This window comes from Oncorhynchus clarkii, chromosome 18, assembly GCF_045791955.1.
Source record: "Oncorhynchus clarkii lewisi isolate Uvic-CL-2024 chromosome 18, UVic_Ocla_1.0, whole genome shotgun sequence".
Classification (NCBI taxonomy): domain Eukaryota; kingdom Metazoa; phylum Chordata; class Actinopteri; order Salmoniformes; family Salmonidae; genus Oncorhynchus; species Oncorhynchus clarkii.
The window spans coordinates 67072214-67098150 of NC_092164.1; the positions used below are offsets into that span (position 1 = coordinate 67072214).

Here is a 25937-nt window from a genome sequence, read left to right on the forward strand (position 1 = left end):
CGCCGAACTGTCTCTTCTGGGGACTCTGAATCAGTTAGTTACTAGTTAGTTAGTTAGTTATTAGTTAGTTGGCCTCTTGCCGTCAGATTAAGTTGTCCCCTGCCTGTCCCGTTTAGTCACTGACACACACACAGTTGGTAGAGCATGGCACTTGCAACTCCAAGGGTCATTGGTTCAATTCACAAGGGGGACCACCAGTATGAACAAATATCTTTTTAATTACAAAAAAAAAAGCCTACAGTGATTGAGAGGCAACGTGTGTGTGTACTTTAGTTTTGGCTGTTCAGCTGTTCTGGCTACGACCTTTGGATGAGAGACAAAAAAGAAGAAGAAGATGTATGTGAACTCCATTTGGCAGTTCACATACACTACCCACAATCCTCCTCTGGATATGAAAGGCCATTTCTAAATGTGGATCTCTGTGACGTAGAAGCGTAGAGGGAGACAATGCTATAGGAACACATCAGGCTGACGCAGGGCTAAAAAAAAATGCTGTATTGTGAATTAAGCAACACTATTCCCTACAGCTCTCACCCTCTCTGTGCCCACTCACACACACACACTCTCTCATTCTCTCAGCAGTCTTTTCAGGGTTTCTTCCACTCCCACAGCCCCTCTTTCCACCTCTCTTTCTCTCCCATTCTCCACCATATGGATCTTTCTTTGCTGTCTCTATTTGGATTGTTCTTCCTGTTCCTGTCCTCTCTCTCTCTTCCTATATCTCGTCCCATCCATCCATCTCTCTCTTTCTCTCCCCCTCCCCCTCTCTCTCTCCCCCTTCCTCTGACCACAGTGCAGCCCAGTTTCCAGTGCAGCCCAGCTGCTGGTCGGCATGCATGCAGCAGATTGGTCAGACCTTTCCTGTTCTGTTTAATCTGGGGGATCGTTTAATCGGGCCTGGCCAACCCCAGAGTCCTGACTGCTTTGTGAGAGTCAGCGACAACACAGGTCTTGGGACTATACATCCTTTAAACACGGTTCATACAGGAATTGGAAAGTCAAAATCAAGGATTCCAGGGTCTTTCTCATCCACATTTTCAAGACCTTAAGATATACAATTGTATAATTTATATAATTATAGATATAAGGCCCCCCCCCCATAAAGAGCATGCAAAAAGTGTTTTAAAAAAGTAGGCAATTTAAGCCTTATCAATGCATAATTGTATTACATTTTATTTAACTAGGCAAGTAGGTTATGAAGAAATTCTTATTTACAATGATAACCTACCAAGAGGCAGAAGGCCTCCTGCAGGACTGGGGGGGGATGGGACACATTTTTTTTTTAAGTATCAACTAAAAATATAGGGCAAAAAACACATCACGACAAGAGAGACAACACAACACTACGTAAAGAGAGAGACCTACAGCGACAACAACAGTCAGGGGTGATACGATATCACTGACATCATATCACAACAACCCAAGCTTTAGGTCGTGCTTCCCTGACTCCTGTGTGTGACAGAGCTGATTAACTAGCTTATTCCGATTATATTAATTCACCTCAAAAAGGGGGGGGGTGCAGATCCTTGACCTGACATGTGACCATGTAACTCAAACGTCAAGTAAACAAATGAACCAGCCTGCTGACATACATGCAGAATTTAATGACAATCAAAAAAAATGGACACTTTTTACACACAACTCTTCACAGGAAATATGTTGAACGTAGAAGGTGAAGTGACACAAAAGCGTGAACAAATATCAAATCAAACTAAGATGTTATTGGTCACATACACATGGTTAGCAGATGTTAACCCCCCCCTCCCCTCTGGGACAGGACAGCCTAATCTACTGTAGTAGTGGAGGTACTGTACAGACACATATCTCATGTCAAGATCTGGACCTCTGCGGTGTAGTGACTGAACAGATATATATTTATATTGCAAAGATCTTCGTGCTAATTCTCTTTCAACCCTCATCCTCCCTTGGTCACTAAACACCCTTCCCCTTACTCCCCCAACCTGTCCTATAAACCGAACCCCAATTCCCCCCCCCCCCCCACACACCCTGTCCTATAACCTAAACCTCAATTCTCCCCCTCACACACCCTGTCCTATAACCTAAATCCCCCCCACACACACCCTGTCCTATAACCTAAACCCCAATTACCCCCCCCACACACCCTGTCCTATAACCTAAACCCCAAATCCCCCACACATACCCTGTCCCTACTCTCCTCTCCAAAATTAAACTTCCCATAATGCTCCTCTCTACTCTCAACCCCAACCCTACCCTCCAAAACTCCATGTCCCATCATGCTCCTCTCCCTCCTCCAGATGCTCAGCCTACGGAGGCAGAGACGGCTGTATGGAACCAGGTCAGTGCTGTGCTGGAGGAGGCCCACGGCATCCTGGCTGAACTACAGTCATACAACGGGGCGGGGCAGGAGATACGAGAGGTGAGGGGAGGGGTGTGTGTGTGTGGGGGGGGGGGGGGGGGGGGGGGGGCAGGAGATACGAGAGGTGAGGGGAGGGGTGTGTGTGGGGGGGGGGGGGGGGCAGGAGATACGAGAGGTGAGGGGAGGGGTGTGTGAGGAGGGGAGGGGGGGGGGGACAGGAGATACGAGAGGTGAGGGGAGGGGTGTGTGAGGAGGGGGGGGGGGACAGGAGATACGAGAGGTGAGGGGAGGTGTGTGTGAGGAGGGGGGGGGGGGACAGGAGATACGAGAGGTGAGGGGAGGGGTGTGTGAGGAGGGGGGGGGGGGGGGGGGGGGACAGGAGATACGAGAGGTGAGGGGAGGTGTGTGTGAGGAGGGGGGGGGGGGGGGGACAGGAGATACGAGAGGTAAGGGGAGGTGTGTGTGAGGAGGGGGGGGGGGGACAGGAGATACGAGAGGTGAGGTGAGGGGTGTGTGAGGAGGGGGGGGGGGGGGACAGGAGATACGAGAGGTGAGGGGAGGTGTGTGTGAGGAGGGGGGGGGGGGGACAGGAGATACGAGAGGTAAGGGGAGGTGTGTGTGAGGAGGGGGGGGGACAGGAGATACGAGAGGTGAGGGGTGTGTGTGTGTAGGGAGGGGGGGGGGGCAGGAGATACGAGAGGTGTGTGAGGAGGGGGGGGGGGGCAGGAGATACGAGAGGTAAGGGGAGGGGTGTGTGGGGGGGGCAGGAGATACGAGAGGTGAGGGGAGGTTTGTGTGAGGAGGGGGGGGGGGGGGGACAGGAGATACGAGAGGTGAGGGGAGGGGTGTGTGTGTGTGTGTGTGTGGGGGGGGGGGGGCAGGAGATACGAGAGGTAAGGGGAGGTGTGTGTGAGGAGGGGGGGGGGGGGGGGCAGGAGATACGAGAGGTGAGGGGAGGGGTGTGTGAGGAGGGGGGGGGGACGGGACAGGAGATACGAAAGGTGAGGGGGGTGTGTGTGTGTAGGGAGAGGGGGGGGCAGGAGATACGAGAGGTGTGTGAGGAGGGGGGGGGGGCAGGAGATACGAGAGGTAAGGGGAGGGGTGTGTGTGGGGGGGGCAGGAGATACGAGAGGAGAGGGGAGGGGTGTGTGAGGAGGGGGGGGGGACAGGAGATACGAGAGGTGAGGGGTGTGTGTGTGTAGGGAGGGGGGGGGGCAGGAGATACGAGAGGTGTGTGAGGAGGGGGGGGGGGCAGGAGATACGAGAGGTGAGGGGAGGTGTGTGTGAGGAGGGGGGGGGGGGGGCAGGAGATACGAGAGGTGTGTGAGGGGGGGGGGGGGGGGGGGGCAGGAGATACGAGAGGTGAGGGGAGGTGTGTGTGAGGAGGGGGGGGGACAGGAGATACGAGAGGTGAGGGGAGGGGTGTGTGAGGAGGGAGGGGGACAGGAGATACGAGAGGTGAGGGGAGGGGTGTGTGTGTGCAGGGAGGGGGGGGGGGACAACGACGACTAAACAGAATATGAACATTTGTTAATGCCGTTAAGTGCTGTAACAAATGAAACCAAATTGCAATAGGTAGCCTGCTATTCTGATACACACAAATGACTATTCACAAATAACAATTTACCTGAAAATATTCCTTCCCCCGTTATTCATGTTATTATACTCTTGTTCACCAGCTGTGTACGTCTCTTAATTAGGAGAGGACCTGCAAGCCACACGGCCACAAACGTTACACTAACGGTTCATCAAACAGTTCTACTGTTCAAACGTTAGACTAACGGTTCATCAAACAGTTCTACTGTTCAAACGTTAGACTAACGGTTTAACGTGTGGTGTTGAGTCAAGTTCAAACACACGCGCGCACAACTTTTCTCTCTCTCTCTCTCTCTCTCTCTCAAAGCAGCCTAGGTGGTCAGCCAGGCATCAAAACACACAACAATCACGACCATGCTGTTATCAACACCAGACAGGGAACCAGGGGCTTCAACGACCACTGAGAATAGCATGGCAGTTCAGATTTGATCGCTCTATAGAGTAATAGTATTGAGTATATACTATAGTACTACGTTCCATTCAAATATATATATTTTTATGGACAGCATAGACCTTGAAGTAATCAATAATCTATCACATATGGCTCTCACTAATCCAGTCCTGTCAGATCAAGGATTACTTAAGGAAGGAAGGAATTCCTTTTAATGTTAGAAATACTTGTCATCTTCCTCTCCTTCTCCAGGCCATCCAGAACCCAGGTGATCTGCAGTTACAGGAGAAGGCCTGGAACGCAGTCTGCCCCCTGGTGGCAAAGCTCAAACGCTTCTACGAGTTCTCCCTCCGACTGGGTGGGTGACACACACACAAGCATGCACGCAAACACACACACACATACATACATGAACACACACACAGCTCTTTCCTCCTCTGCAGTAGCCTGACCTAGCAGGCAGGCAGCAGTTGCTAAGGCAACAACAGAACGCGGTCATCGAGCAGAGATAGAGAGATAGAGAGTGAGACAGGGAGAGGGGGAGAAAGGGAGAGGGGGAGAAAGGGAGAGGGGGAGAAAGGGAGAGTGAGACAGGGAGAGAGAGTGAGACAGGGAGAGGGGGAGAGGGAGGGAGAGAGAGATGGTTACTTCTCACACTAAACACAGATCCTACACCCTTCTCACACTAACCACAGACCCTACACACTTCCCACACTAAACACACTTCTCACACTAAACACAGACCCTACACACTTCTCACACTAAACACAGACCCTACACACTTCTCACACTAAACACAGACCCTACACACTTCTCATACTAAACACAGTGCCTTTAAACACTTCCTCGTCCAGGTGAAGGGGAGCTGGATCAGGAAGTAGCGAATTAGACTCTCACAATGTTTGACAACAAGAAGAAACGCAGACCTTCACCAGGAGGGAGAGTGGAGTTTCTATTAATTATATATCTATGCTCCAGTAGCTCTGGGGTAGCAGCAGCAGGAGGAGGGAGAGTGGAGTTTCTATTAATTATATATCTATGCTCCAGTAGCTCTGAGCTAGCAGCAGGAGGAGGGAGAGTGAAGTTTCTATCAGTTATATATCTATGCTCCAGTAGCTCTGAGCTAGCAGCAGGAGGAGGGAGAGTGGAGTTTCTATCAGTTATATATCTATGCTCCAGTAGCTCTGAGCTAGCAGCAGGAGGAGGGAGAGTGGAGTTTCTGTTAATTATATATCTATGCTCCAGTAGCTCTGAGCTAGCAGGAGGAGAGAGAGTGGAGTTTCTATTAATTATATATCTATGCTCCAGTAGCTCTGAGCTAGCAGCAGGAGGAGAGAGAGTGGAGTTTCTATTAGTTATATATCTATGCTCCAGTAGCTCTGGGGTAGCAGCAGGAGGAGGGAGAGTGGAGTTTCTATCAGTTACATATCTATGCTCCAGTAGCTCTGCGCTAGCAGCAGGAGGAGGGAGAGTGGAGTTTCTATTAGTTATATATCTATGCTCCAGTAGCTCTGAGCTAGCAGCAGGAGGAGAGAGAGTGGAGTTTCTATCAGTTATATATCTATGCTCCAGTAGCTCTGAGCTAGCAGCAGGAGGAGAGAGAGTGGAGTTTCTATTAATTATATATCTATGCTCCAGTAGCTCTGAGCTAGCAGCAGGAGGAGGGAGAGTGAAGTTTATATCAGTTATATATCTATGCTCCAGTAGCTCTGAGCTAGCAGCAGGAGGAGGGAGAGTGGAGTTTCTATCAGTTATATATCTATGCTCCAGTAGCTCTGAGCTAGCAGCAGGAGGAGAGAGAGTGGAGTTTCTATTAATTATATATCTATGCTCCAGTAGCTCTGAGCTAGCAGCAGGAGGAGAGAGAGTGGAGTTTCTATTAGTTATATATCTATGCTCCAGTAGCTCTGGGGTAGCAGCAGGAGGAGGGAGAGTGGAGTTTCTATCAGTTATATATCTATGCTCCAGTAGCTCTGAGCTAGCAGCAGGAGGAGGGAGAGTGGAGTTTCTGTTAATTATATATCTATGCTCCAGTAGCTCTGAGCTAGCAGGAGGAGAGAGAGTGGAGTTTCTATTAATTATATATCTATGCTCCAGTAGCTCTGAGCTAGCAGCAGGAGGAGAGAGAGTGGAGTTTCTATTAGTTATATATCTATGCTCCAGTAGCTCTGGGGTAGCAGCAGGAGGAGGGAGAGTGGAGTTTCTATCAGTTACATATCTATGCTCCAGTAGCTCTGCGCTAGCAGCAGGAGGAGGGAGAGTGGAGTTTCTATTAGTTATATATCTATGCTCCAGTAGCTCTGAGCTAGCAGCAGGAGGAGAGAGAGTGGAGTTTCTATCAGTTATATATCTATGCTCCAGTAGCTCTGAGCTAGCAGCAGGAGGAGAGAGAGTGGAGTTTCTATTAATTATATATCTATGCTCCAGTAGCTCTGAGCTAGCAGCAGGAGGAGGGAGAGTGAAGTTTATATCAGTTATATATCTATGCTCCAGTAGCTCTGAGCTAGCAGCAGGAGGAGGGAGAGTGGAGTTTCTATCAGTTATATATCTATGCTCCAGTAGCTCTGAGCTAGCAGCAGGAGGAGAGAGAGTGGAGTTTCTATTAATTATATATCTATGCTCCAGTAGCTCTGAGCTAGCAGCAGGAGGAGAGAGAGTGGAGTTTCTATTAGTTATATATCTATGCTCCAGTAGCTCTGGGGTAGCAGCAGGAGGAGGGAGAGTGGAGTTTCTATCAGTTATATATCTATGCTCCAGTAGCTCTGAGCTAGCAGCAGGAGGAGGGAGAGTGGAGTTTCTATCAGTTATATATCTATGCTCCAGTAGCTCTGAGCTAGCAGCAGGAGGAGGGAGAGTGGAGTTTCTGTTAATTATATATCTATGCTCCAGTAGCTCTGAGCTAGCAGCAGGAGGAGAGAGAGTGGAGTTTCTATTAATTATATATCTATGATCCAGTAGCTCTGAGCTAGCAGCAGGAGGAGAGAGAGTGGAGTTTCTATTAGTTATATATCTATGCTCCAGTAGCTCTGGGGTAGCAGCAGGAGGAGGGAGAGTGGAGTTTCTATCAGTTATATATCTATGCTCCAGTAGCTCTGAGCTAGCAGCAGGAGGAGGGAGAGTGGAGTTTCTATTAGTTATATATCTATGCTCCAGTAGCTCTGAGCTAGCAGCAGGAGGAGAGAGAGTGGAGTTTCTATTAATTATATATCTATGCTCCAGTAGCTCTGAGCTAGCAGCAGGAGGAGAGAGAGTGGAGTTTCTGTTAATTATATATCTATGCTCCAGTAGCTCTGAGCTAGCAGCAGGAGGAGGGAGAGTGAAGTTTCTATCAGTTATATATCTATGCTCCAGTAGCTCTGAGCTAGCAGCAGGAGGAGGGAGAGTGGAGTTTCTATCAGTTATATATCTATGCTCCAGTAGCTCTGAGCTAGCAGCATGAGGAGAGAGAGTGGAGTTTCTATTAATTATATATCTATGCTCCAGTTGCTCTGAGCTAGCAGCAGGAGGAGGGAGAGTGGAGTTTCTATCAGTTATATATCTATGCTCCAGTAGCTCTGAGCTAGCAGCAGGAGGAGGGAGAGTGGAGTTTCTATCAGTTATATATCTATGCTCCAGTAGCTCTGAGCTAGCAGCAGGAGGAGGGAGAGTGGAGTTTCTGTTAATTATATATCTATGCTCCAGTAGCTCTGAGCTAGCAGCAGGAGGAGAGAGAGTGGAGTTTCTATTAATTATATATCTATGCTCCAGTAGCTCTGAGCTAGCAGCAGGAGGAGAGAGAGTGGAGTTTCTATTAGTTATATATCTATGCTCCAGTAGCTCTGGGGTAGCAGCAGGAGGAGGGAGAGTGGAGTTTCTATCAGTTATATATCTATGCTCCAGTAGCTCTGAGCTAGCAGCATGAGGAGGGAGAGTGGAGTTTCTATTAGTTATATATCTATGCTCCAGTAGCTCTGAGCTAGCAGCAGGAGGAGAGAGAGTGGAGTTTCTATTAGTTATATATCTATGCTCCAGTAGCTCTGAGCTAGCAGCAGGAGGAGAGAGAGTGGAGTTTCTATTAATTATATATCTATGCTCCAGTAGCTCTGAGCTAGCAGCAGGAGGAGGGAGAGTGAAGTTTCTATCAGTTATATATCTATGCTCCAGTAGCTCTGAGCTAGCAGCAGGAGGAGGAGGGAGAGTGGAGTTTCTATCAGTTATATATCTATGCTCCAGTAGCTCTGAGCTAGCAGCAGGATGAGAGAGAGTGGAGTTTCTATTAATTATATATCTATGCTCCAGTAGCTCTCAGCTAGCAGCAGGAGGAGAGAGAGTGGAGTTTCTATCAGTTATATATCTATGCTCCAGTAGCTCTGTGGTAGCAGCAGGAGGAGGGAGAGTGGAGATTCTATCCTGGCCGTCTCAGATAAAACACATCAGTACTGTATTTATAGAAGAGCTGTTGAATAGTTAATGATTCAGAGGGAAGGGATTGGTACCCACGGGACAGGCTGAGCCATTACTTTGACAGAGCTACATGCATCTATACTGTGGTCTGGGTTCAATAGCATGTGAATGGACACCATAGTAAGGGATATGTTTAGGACAAGGACACAGGAATGCAGACAATACTATTTATGAATCGCATGTGTGTAATGAGACAGTTCTGAGGAGCCACGAGCTCTTATGAAAACTTACATGATCAGCTGACTGAATACTAATGGTAATGATACTAACGTTATGTACATGTGTCTTTGTAGAAAATGCCTTGCGTAGCCTGTTGGAGGCGCTGACGAGCCCTCCCTACGCTCCCATGCAGCACCTAGAGAGAGAACAGGCCCTGGCCAAACAGTTCGCTGAGATACTCCACTTCACCCTCAGCTTCGACGAACTAAAAGTGAGGAGGAGGAGGAGCGAGGGATTTGGGAGGAGGAGAGAAAGAGGGAGGGAGGGAGGGAGGGAGGGAGGGGGGGAGGGGGGGTAAATTGGTCCTTACCTTCATAACACTTCATATCCCTTTCCTATACATACTTCTACTTCCTGTTGTGAATGACCAGTCTTTCTCTCCTTTCTGTTGTGAATGACCAGTATTTCTCTCCTTCCTGTTATGTTGTGAATGACCAGTCTTTCTCTCCTTCCTGTTGTGAATGACCAGTCTTTCTCTCCTTCCTGTTGTGAATGACCAGTCTTTCTCTCCTTCCTGTTGTGAATCACCAGTCTTTCTCTCCTTCCTGTTGTGAATGACCAGTCTTTCTCTCCTTCCTGTTGTGAATGACCAGTCTCTCTCCTTCCTGTTGTGAATGACCAGTCTTTCTCTCCTTCCTGTTGTGAATGACCAGTCTTTCTCTCCTTCCTGTTGTGAATGACCAGTCTTTCTCTCCTTCCTGTTGTCCTTCAGTGGGACACTAGGTCATCTTAAGAGTATAAAGTACTGGTTTTAACTGTACTTATTCTAGCCACTGTCCATCTTTGTCTCCCTCTCCCTCCCCCTCCTCTTCCCCCCCCCCTCCCTAACCCTCTCTCTCCCCCGCCTCCCTTTTCCTCTCCCCCTCTTCCCCCTCCCTCTCTCTCCTTCTCCCCTTCCTCTCTCCCCCCTCCCTCTCTCTCTCTCTCCTTCTCAACCTCCCTCACTCTCCTTCTCCCCCTTCCTCTCTCTCCGTCTCACCCTCCCTCTCTCCTTTCCCCCTCCCCCTATAGATGACAAACCCAGCCATTCAGAATGACTTCAGCTACTACAGGAGGACAATCAGTAGAAACAGGCTGAACAACCAGCAGGTAAGATCATCAGTAGAAACAGGCTGAACAACCAGCAGGTTGGCCTGTGCTACATTGGTGCCTTTAACCTGGATCACTTGGCTAATCTGTCAGGCAGTTGCTAGGGTAACAGTGTTCATTACAAACTGTTACCATAGTCACATGTGAAAAAGATAAAAGCTACTCATCAACACAGTGTTTACTCACCAACACAGTGTTTACTCACCAACACAGTGTTTACTCATCACCACAGTGTTTACTCATCACCACAGTGTTTACTCATCACCACAGTGTTTACTCATCAACACAGTGTTTACTCATCACCACAGTGTTTACTCACCAACACAGTGTTTACTCACCAACACAGTGTTTACTCATCACCACAGTGTTTACTCATCAACACAGTGTTTACTCATCACCACAGTGTTTACTCATCACCACAGTGTTTACTCACCAACACAGTGTTTACTCATCACCACATAGTACAGTGTTTACTCATCAACACAGTGTTTACTCATCACCACAGTGTTTACTCACCACCACAGTGTTTACTCATCAACACAGGGTTTACTCATCACCACAGTGTTTACTCACCACCACAGTGTTTACTCATCAACACAGTGTTTACTCATCACCACATAGTACAGTGTTTACTCATCACCACAGTGTTTACTCATCAACACAGTGTTTACTCATCACCACATAGTACAGTGTTTACTCATCAACACAGTGTTTACTCATCAACACAGTGTTTACTCACCAACACAGTGTTTACTCATCACCACAGTGTTTACTCATCACCACAGTGTTTACTCATCAACACAGTGTTTACTCACCAACACATTGTTTACTCATCACCACAGTGTTTACTCATCAACACAGTGTTTACTCATCACCACATAGTACAGTATTTACTCATCAACACAGTGTTTACTCATCACCACAGTGTTTACTCACCACCACAGTGTTTACTCATGAACACAGTGTTTACTCATCACCACAGTGTTTACTCATCACCACAGTGTTTACTCATCACCACAGTGTTTACTCACCAACACAGTGTTTACTCATCACCACAGTGTTTACTCACCACCACAGTGTTTACTCACCACCACAGTGTTTACTCATCAACACAGTGTTTACTCATCACCACAGTGTTTACTCATCACCACAGTGTTTACTCATCAACACAGTGTTTACTCATCAACACAGTGTTTACTCATCACCACATAGTACAGTGTTTATTCATCAACACAATGTTTACTCATCACCACAGTGTTTACTCACCACCACAGTATTTACTCATCAACACAGTGTTTACTCATCACCACAGTGTTTACTCACCACCACAGTATTTACTCATCAACACAGTGTTTACTCATCACCACAGTGTTTACTCATCACCACAGTGTTTACTCATCACCACAGTGTTTACTCATCAACACAGTGTTTACTCATCACCACATAGTACAGTGTTTACTCACCACCACAGTGTTTACTCATCAACACATAGTACAGTGTTTACTCACCAACACAGTGTTTACTCATCACCACAGTGTTTACTCATCACCACAGTGTTTACTCATCACCACAGTGTTTACTCATCAACACAGTGTTTACTCATCACCACATAGTACAGTGTTTACTCATCAACACAGTGTTTACTCATCACCACATAGTACAGTGTTTACTCACCACCACAGTGTTTACTCATCACCACATAGTACAGTGTTTACTCATCAACACAGTGTTTACTCATCAACACAGTGTTTACTCATCACCACATAGTACAGTGTTTACTCACCACCACAGTGTTTACTCATCAACACATAGTACAGTGTTTACTCACCACCACAGTGTTTACTCATCAATATATAGTACAGTGTTTACTCACCACCACAGTGTTGACTCATCAATATATAGTACAGTGTTTTCTCTCTATGTAGATGTTTAATGAATTGCAAACAGGAAAAGCATTGAATGATGTCACATTAGATGACTTAATAATTCACAACAGTTAAAGTGGAATCCTGTGCCAAATATGCAAATGTTGTCTTGTTCAAAACCATCTCTCTCTGCTGCAGTTGGAGGCAGAGAACGAGGTGAACAATGAGATGGCCAATCGGATGTCTCTGTTCTACGCCGAGGCCACGCCCATGCTGAAGACCCTGAGTAACGCCACCACCAAGTTTGTGTCAGAGGTCAGTCAGGGGTCACGACCCCTGTCCCCTTGTTCTAGTCCCTACCTCCTCCCCCCATCACACCCCTCCCTCTGGTTCTTAATGTTAACTAGCGCCAACTCCTGCCCCCTTAAACAAGAGCAAATACTAGTCTTTACGAAAGCTACCAACCCAAGTCAAATCAAATCAAATTTATTTATAAAGCCCTTCGTACATCAGCTGATATCTCAAAGTGCTGTACAGACACCCAGCCTAACACCCCAAACAGCAAGCAATGCAGGTGTAGAAGCACGGTGGCTAGGAAAAACTCCCTAGAAAGGCCAAAACCTAGGAAGAAACATGGAGAGGAACCAGGCTATGAGGGGTGGCCAGTCCTCTTCTGGCTGTGCCGGGTGGAGATTGTAACAGAACATGGCCAAGATGTTCAAAGATGACCAGCATGGTCAAATAATAGTAATCAGAGTGAATACGTCAGGGTTCCATAGCCGCAGGCAGAACAGTTGAAACTGGAGCAGCAGCACGGCCAGGTGGACTAGGGACAACAAGGAGTCATCAGGCCAGGTAGTCCTGAGGCATGGTCCTAGGGCTCAGGTACTCCGAGAGAGAGAGAAAGAAAGAGAGAATTAGAGAGAGCATGCTTAAATTCACACAGGACACTGGATAAGACAGGAGAAGTACTCCAGATATAACAGACTGGCCCTAGCCCCCCGACAGATAAACTACTGCAGCATAAATACTGGAGGCTGAGACAGGAGGGGTCAGGAGACACTGTGGCCCCATCCGATGATACCCCCAGACAGGGCCAAACAGGTAGGATATAACCCCACCCACTTTGCCAAAGCACAGCCCCCACACCACTAGAGGGATATCTTCAGCCACCAACTTACCATCCTGAGACAAGGCCGAGTATAGCCCACAAAGATCTCCGCCACGGCACAACCCAAGGGGGGGCGCCAACCCAGACAGGAAGACCACATCAGTGACTCAACCCACTCAAGTGACGCACCCCTCCTAGGGACGGCATGGAAGAGCACCAGTAAGCCAGTGTCTCAGCCCCTGTAATAGGGTTAGAGGCAGAGAATCCCAGTGGAAAGAGGGGAACCGGCCAGGCAGAGACAGCAAGGGCGGTTCGTTGCTCCAGAGCCTTTCCGTTCACCTTCACACTCCTGGGCCAGACTACATTCAATCATAGGACCTAATGAAGAGATGAGTCTTCACCTTATACTAGCATCACCACACCCCAAGTCACCCTATACTAGCCTCACCACACCCCAAGTCACCCTTTACTAGCCTCACCACACCCCAAGCCTGGTATTTACTCTCCGTCTCCCTCCAGGGGCCAGCGTAGGTATTTACTCTCCGTCTCCCTCCAGGGGCCAGCGTAGGTATTTACTCTCCATTTCCCCCCAGGGGCCAGCTTAGGTATTTACTCTCAGTCTCCCCCACGGGGGCCAGCGTAGGTATTTACTCTCTGTCTCCCTCCAGGGGCCAGCGTAGGTATTTACTCTCCGTATCCCCCCAGGGGCCAGCGTAGGTATTTACTCTGTCTCCCCCCAGGGGCCAGCTTAGGTAATTACTCTGTCTCCCCCAGGGCCCAGCGTAGGTGTTTACTCTCCGTCTCCCCCCAGGGGCCAGAGTAGGTATTTACTCTCCGTTTCCCTCCAGGGGCCATTGCTGGTATTTACTCTCTGTCTCCCCCTGCTGTCTGTGTTACAGAATAAGACCTTACCCATTGAAGACACCACAGACTGTCTGAGCACCATGGCCTGTGTGTGTCGCGTCATGCTGGAGACCCCGTGAGTAGCTCTCTTTTTCTCGTCCTTTCTTTCTCTAGTCTCTTTCTCTAGTCCTTTCTTTCTTTAGTCTCTTTCTCTAGTCTCTTTCTCTAGTCCTTTCATTCTCTAGTCTCTTTCTCTAGTCCTTTCTTTCTCTAGTCTCTTTCTCTAGTCCTTTCATTCTCTAGTCTCTTTCTCTAGTCCTTTCTTTCTCTAGTCTCTTTCTCTAGTCCTTTATTTCTCTAGTCCTTTCTTTCTCTAGTCCTTTCTTTCTCTAGTCTCTTTCTCTAGTCCTTTCTTTCTCTAGTCTTTCTCTAGTCCTTTCTTTCTCTAGTCTCTTTCTCTAGTCCTTTCATTCTCTAGTCTCTTTCTCTAGTCCTTTCTTTCTCTAGTCCTTTATTTCTCTAGTCCTTTATTTCTCTAGTCCTTTCTTTCTCTAGTCCATTATTTCTCTAGTCCTTTATTTCTCTAGTCCTTTATTTCTCTAGTCTCTTTCTCTAGTCCTTTCATTCTCTAGTCTCTTTCTCTAGTCCTTTCTTTCTCTAGTCTCTTTCTCTAGTCCTTTATTTCTCTAGTCCTTTCTTTCTATAGTCCTTTCTTTCTCTAGTCTCTTTCTCTAGTCCTTTCTTTCTCTAGTCTTTCTCTAGTCCTTTCTTTCTCTAGTCTCTTTCTCTAGTCCTTTCATTCTCTAGTCTCTTTCTCTAGTCCTTTCTTTCTCTAGTCCTTTATTTCTCTAGTCCTTTATTTATCTAGTCCTTTCTTTCTCTAGTCCTTTATTTCTCTAGTCCTTTATTTCTCTAGTCCTTTATTTCTCTAGTCTCTTTCTCTAGTCTCCTCTTTTTCTAGTCCTCTCTTTCTCTAGTCCTTTCTTTCTCTAGTCCTTTATTTCTCTAGTCCTTTATTTATCTAGTCCTTTATTTCTCTAATCCTTTATTTCTCTAGTCCTTTATTTCTCTAGTCCTTTATTTCTCTAGTCTCTTTATCTAGTCCTTTATTTATCTAGTCCTTTCTTTCTCTAGTCTCTTTCTCTAGTCCTTTATTTATCTAGTCCTTTATTTATCTAGTCCTTTATTTCTCTAGTCCTTTATTTCTCTAGTCTCTTTCTCTAGTCTTCTCTTTCTCTAGTCCTCTCTTTCTCCAGTCCTTTCTTTCTCTAGTCCTTTATTTCTCTGGTCCTTTATTGCTCTAGTCTCTTTATCTATTCCTTTATTTATCTAGTCCTTTATTTATCTAGTCCTTTATTTATCTAGTCCTTTATTCATCTAGTCCCTTCTTTCTCTAGTACTTTATTTCTCTAGTCCTTTATTTCTCTAGTCCTTTCTTTCTCTAGTCCTTTCTTTCTCTAGTCCTTTCTTTCTCTAGTCCTTTATTTATCTCGTCCTTTATTTCTCTATTCCTTTATTTATCTAGTCCTTTATTTATCTAGTCCTTTATTTATCTAGTCCTTTATTTATCTAGTCCTTTATTTCTCTAGTCTCTTTCTCTAGTCCTTTATTTATCTAGTCCTTTATTTCTCTAGTCCTTTATTTCTCTAGTCTCTTGCTCTAGTCTTCTCTTTCTCTAGTCCTCTCTTTCTCTAGTCCTTTCTTTCTCTAGTCCTTTATTTCTCTAGTCCTTTATTTATCTAGTCCTTTCTTTCTCTAGTCTCTTTCTCTAGTCCTTTATTTCTCTAGTCCTTTATTTCTCTAGTCCTTTATTTATCTAGTCCTTTCTTTCTCTAGTCCTTTATTTATCTAGTCCTTTATTTCTCTAGTCCTTTATTTCTCTAGTCCTTTATTTATCTAGTCCTTTATTTATCTAGTCTCTTTCTCTAGTCTTCTCTTTATCTAGTCCTTTATTTATCTAGTCCTTTATTTATCTAGTCCTTTATTTCTCTATTCCTTTATTTATCTAGTCCTTTATTTATCTAGTCCTTTATTTATCTAGTCCTTTATTTATCTAGTCCTTTATTTCTCTAGTCTCTTTCTCTAGTCCTTTATTTATCTAGTCCTTTATTTCTCTAGTCCTTTATTTCTCTAGTCTCTTGCTCTAGTCTTCTCTTTCTCTAGTCCTCTCTTTCTCTAGTCCTTTCTTTCTCTAGTCCTTTATTTCTCTAGTCCTTTATTTATCTAGTCCTTTCTTTCTCTAGTCTCTTTCTCTAGTCCTTTATTTCTCTAGTCCTTTATTTCTCTAGTCCTTTATTTATCTAGTCCTTTCTTTCTCTAGTCCTTTATTTATCTAGTCCTTTATTTCTCTAGTCCTTTATTTATCTAGTCCTTTATTTATCTAGTCTCTTTCTCTAGTCTTCTCTTTATCTAGTCCTTTATTTATCTAGTCCTTTATTTATCTAGTCCTTTATTTATCTAGTCCTCTCTTTCTCTAGTCCTCTCTTTCTCTAGTCCTGTCTTTCTCTAGTCTCTCTCTTTCTCTAGTCCGTTCTTTCTCTAGTCCTCTCTTTCTCTAGTCCTGTCTTTCTCTAGTCTCTCTCTTTCTCTAGTCCGTTCTTTCTCTAGTCCTCTCTTTCTCTAGTCCTCTCTTTCTCTAGTCTCTCTCTAGTTCTGTATTTCTCTAGTCTCTTTCTCTAGTCCTCTCTTTCTCAAGTCCTCTCTTTCTCTAGTCCTTTCTTTCTCTAGTCTCTTTCTCTAGTCCTTTATTTCTCTAGTCCTTTCTTTTTCAATCCCTCTCTACATTATCTCCTTCTTTTACTCCACCTCTCTATTTCTTACTGTCTCTCTTGCTGTGTGATTAGCTCCACTCTTTCCATCCTCTTTCCTTCTCTCGTTATGTCATGTCATGTCATCTTATGACCTTCAGGCCAAGTGAAAGCTGAATCGTTTTCCCCATATTTTCATTGTCTTTCTTTTACCTCTTATCTTTATCCCTCTCTTCCTCTCTTCATATCCCCCATCTCCCTCTCAATTCAATTTCAATTTAAGGGATTTATTGGCATGGGAAACATATGTCAACATTTCCAAATTAAGTGACATATAATGTCTACATACAGTGTATACATATGCAAATAGTTAAAAGTACAAAAGGGAAGATGAATAAACATAAATATGGGTTGAATTTACAATGGTGTTTGTTCTTCACTGGTTGCCCTTCTCTTGTGGCAACAGGTCACAACTCTTGCTGCTGTGATGGAACACTGTGGTATTTCACCCAGTAGATATGAGAGTTTATCAAAGTGGGTTTGTTTTCAAATGTATTTTCGTACTCTCTGGTTAGGGCCAAATAGCATTCTAGTTGTTTCTGTTTTTTGTAAATTCTTTCCAATGTGTCAAGTAGTTATCTTTTTGATTTCTCATGATTTGGTTCGGTCTAATTGTGCTGCTGTCCTGGGGCTCTGTGGGGTCTGTTTGTGTTTGTGAACAGAGCCCCAGGACCAGCATGCTTAGGGGACTCTTCTCCAGGTTCATCTCTCTGTAGGTGATGGCTTTGTTATGGACGGTTTGGGAATTGCTTCTTTTTAGGTGGTTGTAAAATTTAACAGCTTTTATGAAATTTGATAATTTGCGGGTATCTGCCTAATTCTGCTCTGCACACATTATTTGGTGTTTTGCAGAATTCTGCATGCAGAGTCTTAATTTAGTGTTTGTCCCATTTTGTGAATTCTTGGTTGATGAACGGACCCCAGACCTCACAACCATAAAGGGCAATGGGTTCTACAACTGATTCAAGTATTTTTTGTCAGAACCAAATTTTTTTAGTATTAGTATGCCAAATTTTTTGATGGCATAGAAGGATCTTCTTGCCTTGTCTCTCAGATCGTTCACAGCTTTGTGGAAGTTACCTGTGGCGCTGAGGTTTAGGCCAAGGTATGTATAGTATTTTGTGTGCTCCCGGGCAAAGGTGTCTAGATGGAATTTGTATTTGTGGTCCTTGCAACTGGACCTTTTTTTGGAACACCATTATTTTGGTCTTACTGAGATTTACTGTCAGGGCCCAGGTCTGACAGAATCTGTGCAGAAGATCTAGGTGCTGTTGTAGGCCCTCCTTGGTTGGTGACAGAAGCACCAGATCATCAGCAAACAGTAGACATTTGACTTCAGATTCTAGTAGGATGAGCCTGGGTGCTGCAGACTGTTCTAGTGCCCTCGCCTTATTCGTAGATACAGTTCAAATCAGAAGTTTATATACACCTTACCCAAATACATTTAAACTCAGTTTATCACAATTCCTGACATTTAATCCTAGTAACAATTCCCTGTCTTAGGTCAGATAGGATCACCAAATTATTTTATGAATGTGAAATGTCAGAAGAATAGTAGAGAGTGATTTATTTCAGCTTTTATTTCTTTCATCACATTCCCAGTGGGTCAGAAGTTTACATACACTCAATTAGTATTTGGTAGCATTGCCTTTAAATTGTTTAACTTGGGTAAAACATTTTGGGTAGCCTTCCACAAGCTTCCCACAATAAGTTAAGTGAATTTTGGCCCATTCCTCCTGACAGAGCTGGTGCAACTGAGTCAGGTTTTTGGCCTCCTTGCTCGCACACGCTTTTTTCAGATCTGCCCACAAATTTTCTATAGGATGAGGTCAGGGCTTTGTGATGGCCACTCCAATACCTTGACTTTTTTGTCCTTAAGCCATTTTCCACAAAGTATGCTTGGGCTTATTGTCCATTTGGAAGACCCATTTGCGACCAAGCTTTAACTTAACTGATGTCTTGAGATGTTGCTTCAATATATACACATAATTTTCCTCCCTGATGATGCCAACTATTTTGTGAAGTGCAACAGTCCCTCCTGCAGCAAAGTACCCCCACAACATGATGCTGCCACCCCCATGCATCAATGTTGGGATGATGTTCTTAGGCTTGCAAGCCTCACCCTTTTTCCTCCAAACATAACGATGGTCATTATGGCCAAACAATTCTATTTTTGTTTCATCAGACCAGAGGACTTTTCTCCAAAAAGTATGATCTTTGTCCCCATGTGCAGTTGCAAACCGTAGTCTGGCTTTTTTATGGCGGTTTTGGAGCAGTGGCTTCTTCCTTGCTGAGCGGCCTTTCAGGTTATGCCGATATAGGACTCGCTTTACTGTGGATATAGATACTTTTGTACCTGTTTCCTCCAGCATCTTCACAATGTCCTTTGCTGTTGTTCTGGGATTGATTTGCACTTTTCGCACCAAAGTACGTTCATCTCTAGGAGACAGAACGCATCTCCTTTCTGAGCAGTACGACGGCTGCGTGGTTCCCATGGTGTTTAAACTTGAGTACTATTGTTTGTACAGATGAACGTGGTACCTTCAGACATTTGGAAATTGCTCCCAAGGATGAACCAGACCTGTGGAGGTCTACAATGTTTTTCTGAGGTCTTGGCTAATTTCTTTTGATTTTCCCATGATATAAAGCAAAGAGGCACTGAGTTTGAAGGTAGGCCTTGAAATACTTCCACAGGTACACCTCCAATTGACTCAAATGATGTCAATTAGCCTATAAGAAGCTTCTAATGCCATGACATAATTTTCTGGAATTTTCCAAGCTGTTTAACCTGTTGCGTCGACCAAACCCGGATCCGGGATTCTATTTACAGACCTAAGCTCATTACCATAACGCAACGTTAACTATTCATGAAAATCGCAAATGAAATGAAATAAATATGCCATCTCTCAAGCTTAGCCTTTTGTAAACAACACTGTCATCTCAGATTTTCAAAATATGCTTCTCAACCATAGGAAAACAATCATTTGTGTAAAAGTGGCTAGCTAGCGTAGCATTTAGCGTTAGCATTAGCGTTAGCATCCAGCACGCAAGATTTCAACAAAAACATAAAAGCCTTCAAATAAAATAATTTACCTTTGAAGAACTTCGGATGTTTTCAATGAGGAGACTCTCAGTTAGATAGCAGATGCTCAGTTTTTCCAAAAAAGATTCTTTGTGAATTCGAAATAGCTCCGTTTTCTACATCACATTTGGCTACCAAAAAAAAAACGAAAATTCAGTCCTCAAAACGCGAACTTTTTTCCAAATTAACTCCATAATATCGACTGAAAACATGGCAAACGTTGTTTAGAATCAATCCTCAAGGTGTTTTTCACATATCTCTTCAATGATATATCGTTCGTGGAAGCATGGTTTCTCCCCTCAATCAAATGGAAAAGTACAAGCAGCTGGCGTTTGCGCACCGAATTCCACGCAGGACACCAGGCGGACACTTGGAAAATGTAGTCTCTTATGGTCAATCTTCCAATGATATGCCTACAAATACGTCACAATGCTGCTAACACCTTGGGGAAACGACAGAAAGTGTAGGCTCATTCCTTGCGCAATCACAGCCATATAAGGAGACAATGGAAAACAGAGCTTCAGAGATTCTGCTCATTTCCTGCTTGACGCATCATCTTGGTTTCGCCTGTAGAATGAGTTCTGGGGCACTTACAGACAATATCTTTGCAGATTCTGAAACTTCAGAGTGTTTTCTTTCAAAAACTGTCAAGAATATGCATAGTTGAGCATCTTTTCGTGACAAAATATCGCGCTTAAAACGGGAACGTTTTTTATCCAAAAATGAAATAGCGCCCCTAGAGATCCAACAGGTTAAAACCTCTCTGGGATATGTGGGTTGGTAGCGTCCCACCTGGCCAACATCCAGTGAAAATGCAGAGCGCCAAATTCAAATAAATTACTATAAAAATTAAACTTTGATGAAATCAGACATTCAATATACCAAATTAAAGCTACACAAAGTGGAGCGTGCTTTTCAGGTCACGAGCCTCTAACAAAGAGTACACTAGACTCGAGCCTCGTTCTGAACAGTCTTACTTCTTCATTTCTCGAAGGAAAAAACTCAACCAATTTCTAAAGACTGTTGACATCCAGTGGAAGCGATAGGAACTGCAGGAAAGTCGATTAGAAATCTGGATTCCCAATGAAAACCCATTGAAGAGAGAGTGACCTCAAAACAAAACAAAACTCTTAACGGTTTGTCCTCGGGGTTTCACCTGCCAAATAAGTTCTGCTATACTCACAGACACGATTCAAACAGTTTTAGAAACTTCCAAGTGTTTTCTATCCAAACCTACTAATAATACTATGCATATCTTATCTTAGCTTCTGGGTCTGAGTAGCAGGCCGTTTACTTTGGACACGCTTCTCATCCGGACGTGAAAATACTGCCCCCTATCCCAAATACTGGTCCCAAAGAAGTTAAAGGCACAGTCAACTTAGTGTATGTAAACTTCTGACCCACTGGAAATGTGATACAGTGAATTATAAGTTTTAAAAAATCTGTCAGTAAACAATTGTTGGAAAAATGACTTAGATGTTCTAACCGACTTGCCAAAACTAAGAAAGTGGTTGAAAAACCAGTTTTAATTACTCCAACCTAAGTTTATGTAAACCTCCGACCTCAACTGTATATATGTTGAAGAGGGCGGGGCTTTAGCCACGGCCATGTGGAAAGAAATGTGTCTGTTTTTTGCCAATTTTAACCGCACGCGTGTTGTTTGTGTACATGGATTCTATTATGTCGTATGTTTTTCCCCCTACACCATTTTACATCAATTGTATAGCAGACCCTCATGCCAAATTGGGTCAAAAAAAATGTTGAAATCAACAAAGCTTGAGAAGACTGTCTTTGGTTTGGTTTGTTTGTCAATTAGGGTGTGCAGGGTGAAAACGTGGTCTGTAATTTGGTAAAAAGCCAATTTGACATTTGCTCAGTACATTGTTTTCACTGAGTCTGCTGTTAATGTTAATGCAGAAGATTTTCCCAAGGTTGCTGTTGACACATTATTGGCATGATAACTCATTATCATAAAAGTCATTATCCAAAAGAACATCAGCGTCTAAAAGCTGATTAAAGCAATAACAATCCCGCTCTCTTTCTCTCTCCCTTTCTCTACCCACTTACTCTCTCAACCTCCCTCTGCCTCCCTCTCCCTCTTTCTACCCCCTTACTCTCTCACCCTCCCCCTGCCTCTCTCTGCCACTCTCTACCCCCTTACTCTCTCACCCTCCCTCTGCCTCTCTCTACCCCCTTACTCTGCCTCTTTCTCCCTCTCTCTACCCCCTCACTCTCTCACCCTCCCTCTGCCTCTCTTTCCATCTTTCCCTCTCTCTCCACCCCCTTTCCCCCTTCCTCTCTCTATCTCTTCCCCCTCTCCCTTTCTCCCTTTCTCCCTCCCCCCCACCTACCTCTCTCTGATCCCTTCCCCCTCCGTCCCTCTCCTCTCTCCATAGTGAGTACCGTTGTAGGTTCACCAACACAGACACCGTGTTGTTCTGTATGAGGGTGATGGTGGGAGTGATCATTCTGTACGACCATGTCCACCCTGTAGGAGCCTTCGCCAAGACCTCCAAAATAGATGTAAGACACACAAACATCCATGTTTCTACTCTTATACTGCTTCAAATGCTGATGCTATCTGACCACACATGCCTTGATGTCCTCAAGTCTAAAGCGGTGTGTTTCTTTGGTTTGTGTGCGTGCAGATGAAGGGCTGCATCAAGGTGCTGAAAGAACAGCCTTCCAACAGCGTGGAGGGACTACTGAACGCACTGAGGTGAGGAGAGAGGGAGGGAGAGAGAGAGAGAGAGAGGCAGAGAGAGAGAGAGAGAGGGAGAGAGAGAGAGGCAGAGAGAGAGGCAGAGAGAGAGAGAGAGGGAGAGAGAGAGAGGCAGAGAGAGAGAGAGAGAGAGAGAGAGAGAGAGAGGCAGAGAGAGAGAGTGTAGATTGTATGTACATATACTCATCTCACGTGTCTTTCTCTCCTCCTGTCCTCTCCCCCCTTCTCTCCTCCCATCCTCTCTTCTCCTCCTCCTCCTCTCCAGGTATACGACCCGACATCTAAACGACGACAGCACCTCCAAACAAATCAGGGCTCTTCTCCAATGAGAGTGAGAGGAGCAGAGAGAGGGAAGGAAGATGAGATAGCGAACACGGAGGGAGATGAAGAAGAACGAGGGGAGAACAAACTGTGGTGTGCTGAATCCTGTTTGTTTACAAGAATGAAAAGCAAAATGATCCGGTCTGATAAGAAGCGCTGATGAAAATAACAAGTCTGTGTGTTGCTCATCATTCTGTCTCCCATTTTGTAAAAAAGAAAATGAAGGAAGAGAAATTATAGAGATATATATTAAAGAGAAAAATAGCGAAACAAAAAAAATAAACAAGTGTTACAAGATGGAAATAAGACTAAAGAAGAAGAACAACAAGGAAAAAGCTATATTAATAAGACTAAAGAAGAAGAACAACAAGGAAAAAGCTATATTAATAAGACTAAAGAAGAAGAACAACAACAAGGAAAAAGCTATATTAATAAGACTAAAGAAGAAGAACAACAAGGAAAAAGCTATATTAATAAGACTAAAGAAGAAGAACAACAAGGAAAAAGCTATATTAATAAGACTAAAGAAGAAGAACAACAAGGAAAAAGCTATATTAATAAGACTAAAGAAGAAGAACAACAAGGAAAAAGCTATATTAGAAAATCTACAGTCAGTAAACAAAACTCAAACAAACAAAAAACTGAAAATAAACACAAAAATATTAATATTCCGTACAACAACGTTAGTCTGAAAAATATTTTTGCACTGGTGTAGAATATAAACAACGTTGTCTGTTAGTCTCTAAGTAGCCGCTGTAAAGATTTAAACCAGGCTCCATTACAAACATTAAAGAATAAGACTGGGATTGACAAAACGGCCTGATTCCAAACCAATAGCTTGTCCCTTTCCAAAAGTCCTGACTCCTCCAATCTAAAAGGACTTGGAGTACAAATCCAAACAATCTGTCAGGTAGCCAACAAGGTCCTAGGGATCGGGATGAGGTATTGGTTTGGGACTGGGCACCTGTGTAGATTAGGCTCAGTCTCTGCATTGAGGGTCCATCCCAATCGTCTAAAGGGGCTTCCTCCACTCCTCACCCTCTCCTCATTTCCTCTCCTTCATCTGCACTGAACTGAAAACACAGGTGTTAAGTTAAGGTAATGTGATGGATACAAACCAGAAATGAGCTCTCACTTTGCTCAGCTCTTTCACATCATTGCATATGAAGGAAAGTCAGAATGGAGACATGGAGGGAAATCTATTTTAGCGTATTGAGATGCACCCAGACACTCCATGTTGATTTCCTCATCATACAACCACTCCTAATGATCCTAACCCCCCCCCCCCCCCCCCCTCCCATCCACTTGCATCGTAACCATGGGAGCTGTGGGTGTTCTTGGCACTAGTTACACCGTATATGGAGTTGGTGATTCAGACCTCTTTATGGTGCCAAAACCTTTTTATTACCCACATTAAAGTTCATACAACTTTTCATACAACAAGTGCCAAAGCTACTGCATCATCAGAAGGTGAGGATTGAGTTAAGGAGATAGTGACTACAACAAGCCTTGTAACACTGCTCTCTTTAGGGGGTTAAGGAGATAGTGACTACAACAAGCCTTGTAACACTGCTCTCTTTAGGGGGTTAAGGAGATAGTGACTACAACAAGCCTTGTAACACTGCTCTCTTTAGGGGGTTAAGGAGATAGTGACTACAACAAGCCTTGTAACACTGCTCTCTTTAGGGGGTTAAGGAGATAGTGACTACAACAAGCCTTGTAACACTGCTCTCTTTAGGGGGTTAAGGAGATAGTGACTACAACAAGCCTTGTAACACTGCTCTCTTTAGGGGGTTAAGGAGATAGTGACTGACTACTAGATATCTATCTTGAGGGGGTTAAGGAGATAGTGACTGACTACTAGATATCTATCTTGAGGGGGTTAAGGAGATAGTGACTGACTACTAGATATCTATCTTTAGGGGGTTAAGGAGATAGTGACTGACTACTAGATATCTCTCTTTAGGGGGTTAAGGAGATAGTGACTGACTACTAGATATCTCTCTTTAGGGGGTTATTTAAGGAGATAGTGACTGACTACTAGATATCTCTCTTTAGGGGGCTATTTAAGGAGATATTGACCATAAGCATTTTGCTACACTCGCATTAACATCTGCTAACCATGTGTATGTGACCAATAAATTTTAATTTAAAACACAAAGAGAAGGGCAGAGACAAGCCTATCAGGGAGGGACTAAGGCAACATCATAAGAGGATAGATACATGCAGAGACACACACACACACACACACACACACACACACAGAGGCAGAGTCATTAGATCACTCAGAGATTCGCAGTGTAAATAAGTCAGCGAGCTGAGTATTTTCTCATCAGGCTCCTACAAGGCCAGCTCGGGTCCTCCAGAATAAAATACACAACAACAATAACAAGCGTGCTTATGATCCACTAGAGAGTTCTTCTTTTAGTATGAGGCAAATAAACAGTCACTGAATAAGTGGGTATTGAACATAAAGAATTTCAAAAGCAGATTTTACAAAGCATTGTTGTACTTTCCATGTCGATAGACCTCATTCTAACTTCATTTGAGCTCATAATGTATTTTCTATACATGGGGTATGTGGCACAAGCATATTCTGTATAAATATATAGACGGCATGTTGTAAAAGTTCTGACATAAAAGGTGTTTTTGTTCCTTTTTAATTGTTCAGTGAAGCTGACATTGGGTATGTGTTGTCTCTCTCAGAAATCCAACGGCTTGGCTTGGACCATTGGACTTGCTATAGTGAGTCTTATGTTTCAAAAGAATTCAAACTTCATCTAGGAGAGGGGGGGGGGGGGGGGGGGGGGACTAAAGGGGCTTCATCTAGGGGGGGGGGGGCTAAAGGGGGTTCATCTAGGAGGAGGGGGGACTAAAGGGGCTTCATCTAGGAGGGGGGGGGGACTAAAGGGGCTTCATCTAGGAAGGGGGGGACTAAAGGGGCTTCATCTAGGAGGGGGGGACTAAAGGGGCTTCATCTAGGAGGGGGGGACTAAAGGGGCTTCATCTAGGAGGGGGGGGACTAAAGGGGCTTCATCTAGGAGGGGGGGGACTAAAGGGGCTTCATCTGGGGGGGGGACTAAAGGGGCTTCATCTAGAGGGGGGGCTAA

The 25937-nt window shown here is 44.5% G+C and overlaps 1 protein-coding gene across 4 annotated transcripts in view; it reads left to right on the forward strand.

Annotated features, from left to right (window-relative positions):
- LOC139372777 (CYFIP-related Rac1 interactor A-like) overlaps positions 1–23172 on the forward strand; it is an 87236-nt gene extending 64064 nt beyond the window's left edge. For 3 of the 4 annotated variants that reach the window (XM_071112579.1, XM_071112578.1, XM_071112580.1), the window contains 9 exons: positions 2277–2398; positions 4578–4683; positions 9062–9198; positions 9999–10076; positions 12140–12256; positions 13952–14031; positions 22181–22307; positions 22433–22503; positions 22772–23172. In XM_071112579.1, coding sequence (XP_070968680.1) covers positions 2277–2398; positions 4578–4683; positions 9062–9198; positions 9999–10076; positions 12140–12256; positions 13952–14031; positions 22181–22307; positions 22433–22503; positions 22772–22835 — 902 coding nt within the window. In that variant the 3' untranslated portion in view covers positions 22836–23172. Of the gene's footprint in view, positions 1–2276; positions 2399–3786; positions 3797–4577; positions 4684–9061; positions 9199–9998; positions 10077–12139; positions 12257–13951; positions 14032–22180; positions 22308–22432; positions 22504–22771 lie in introns of those variants that run through there. The other variant, XM_071112581.1, reaches the window with a different exon arrangement.
- The last annotated feature ends 2765 nt before the right edge of the window (positions 23173–25937 follow it).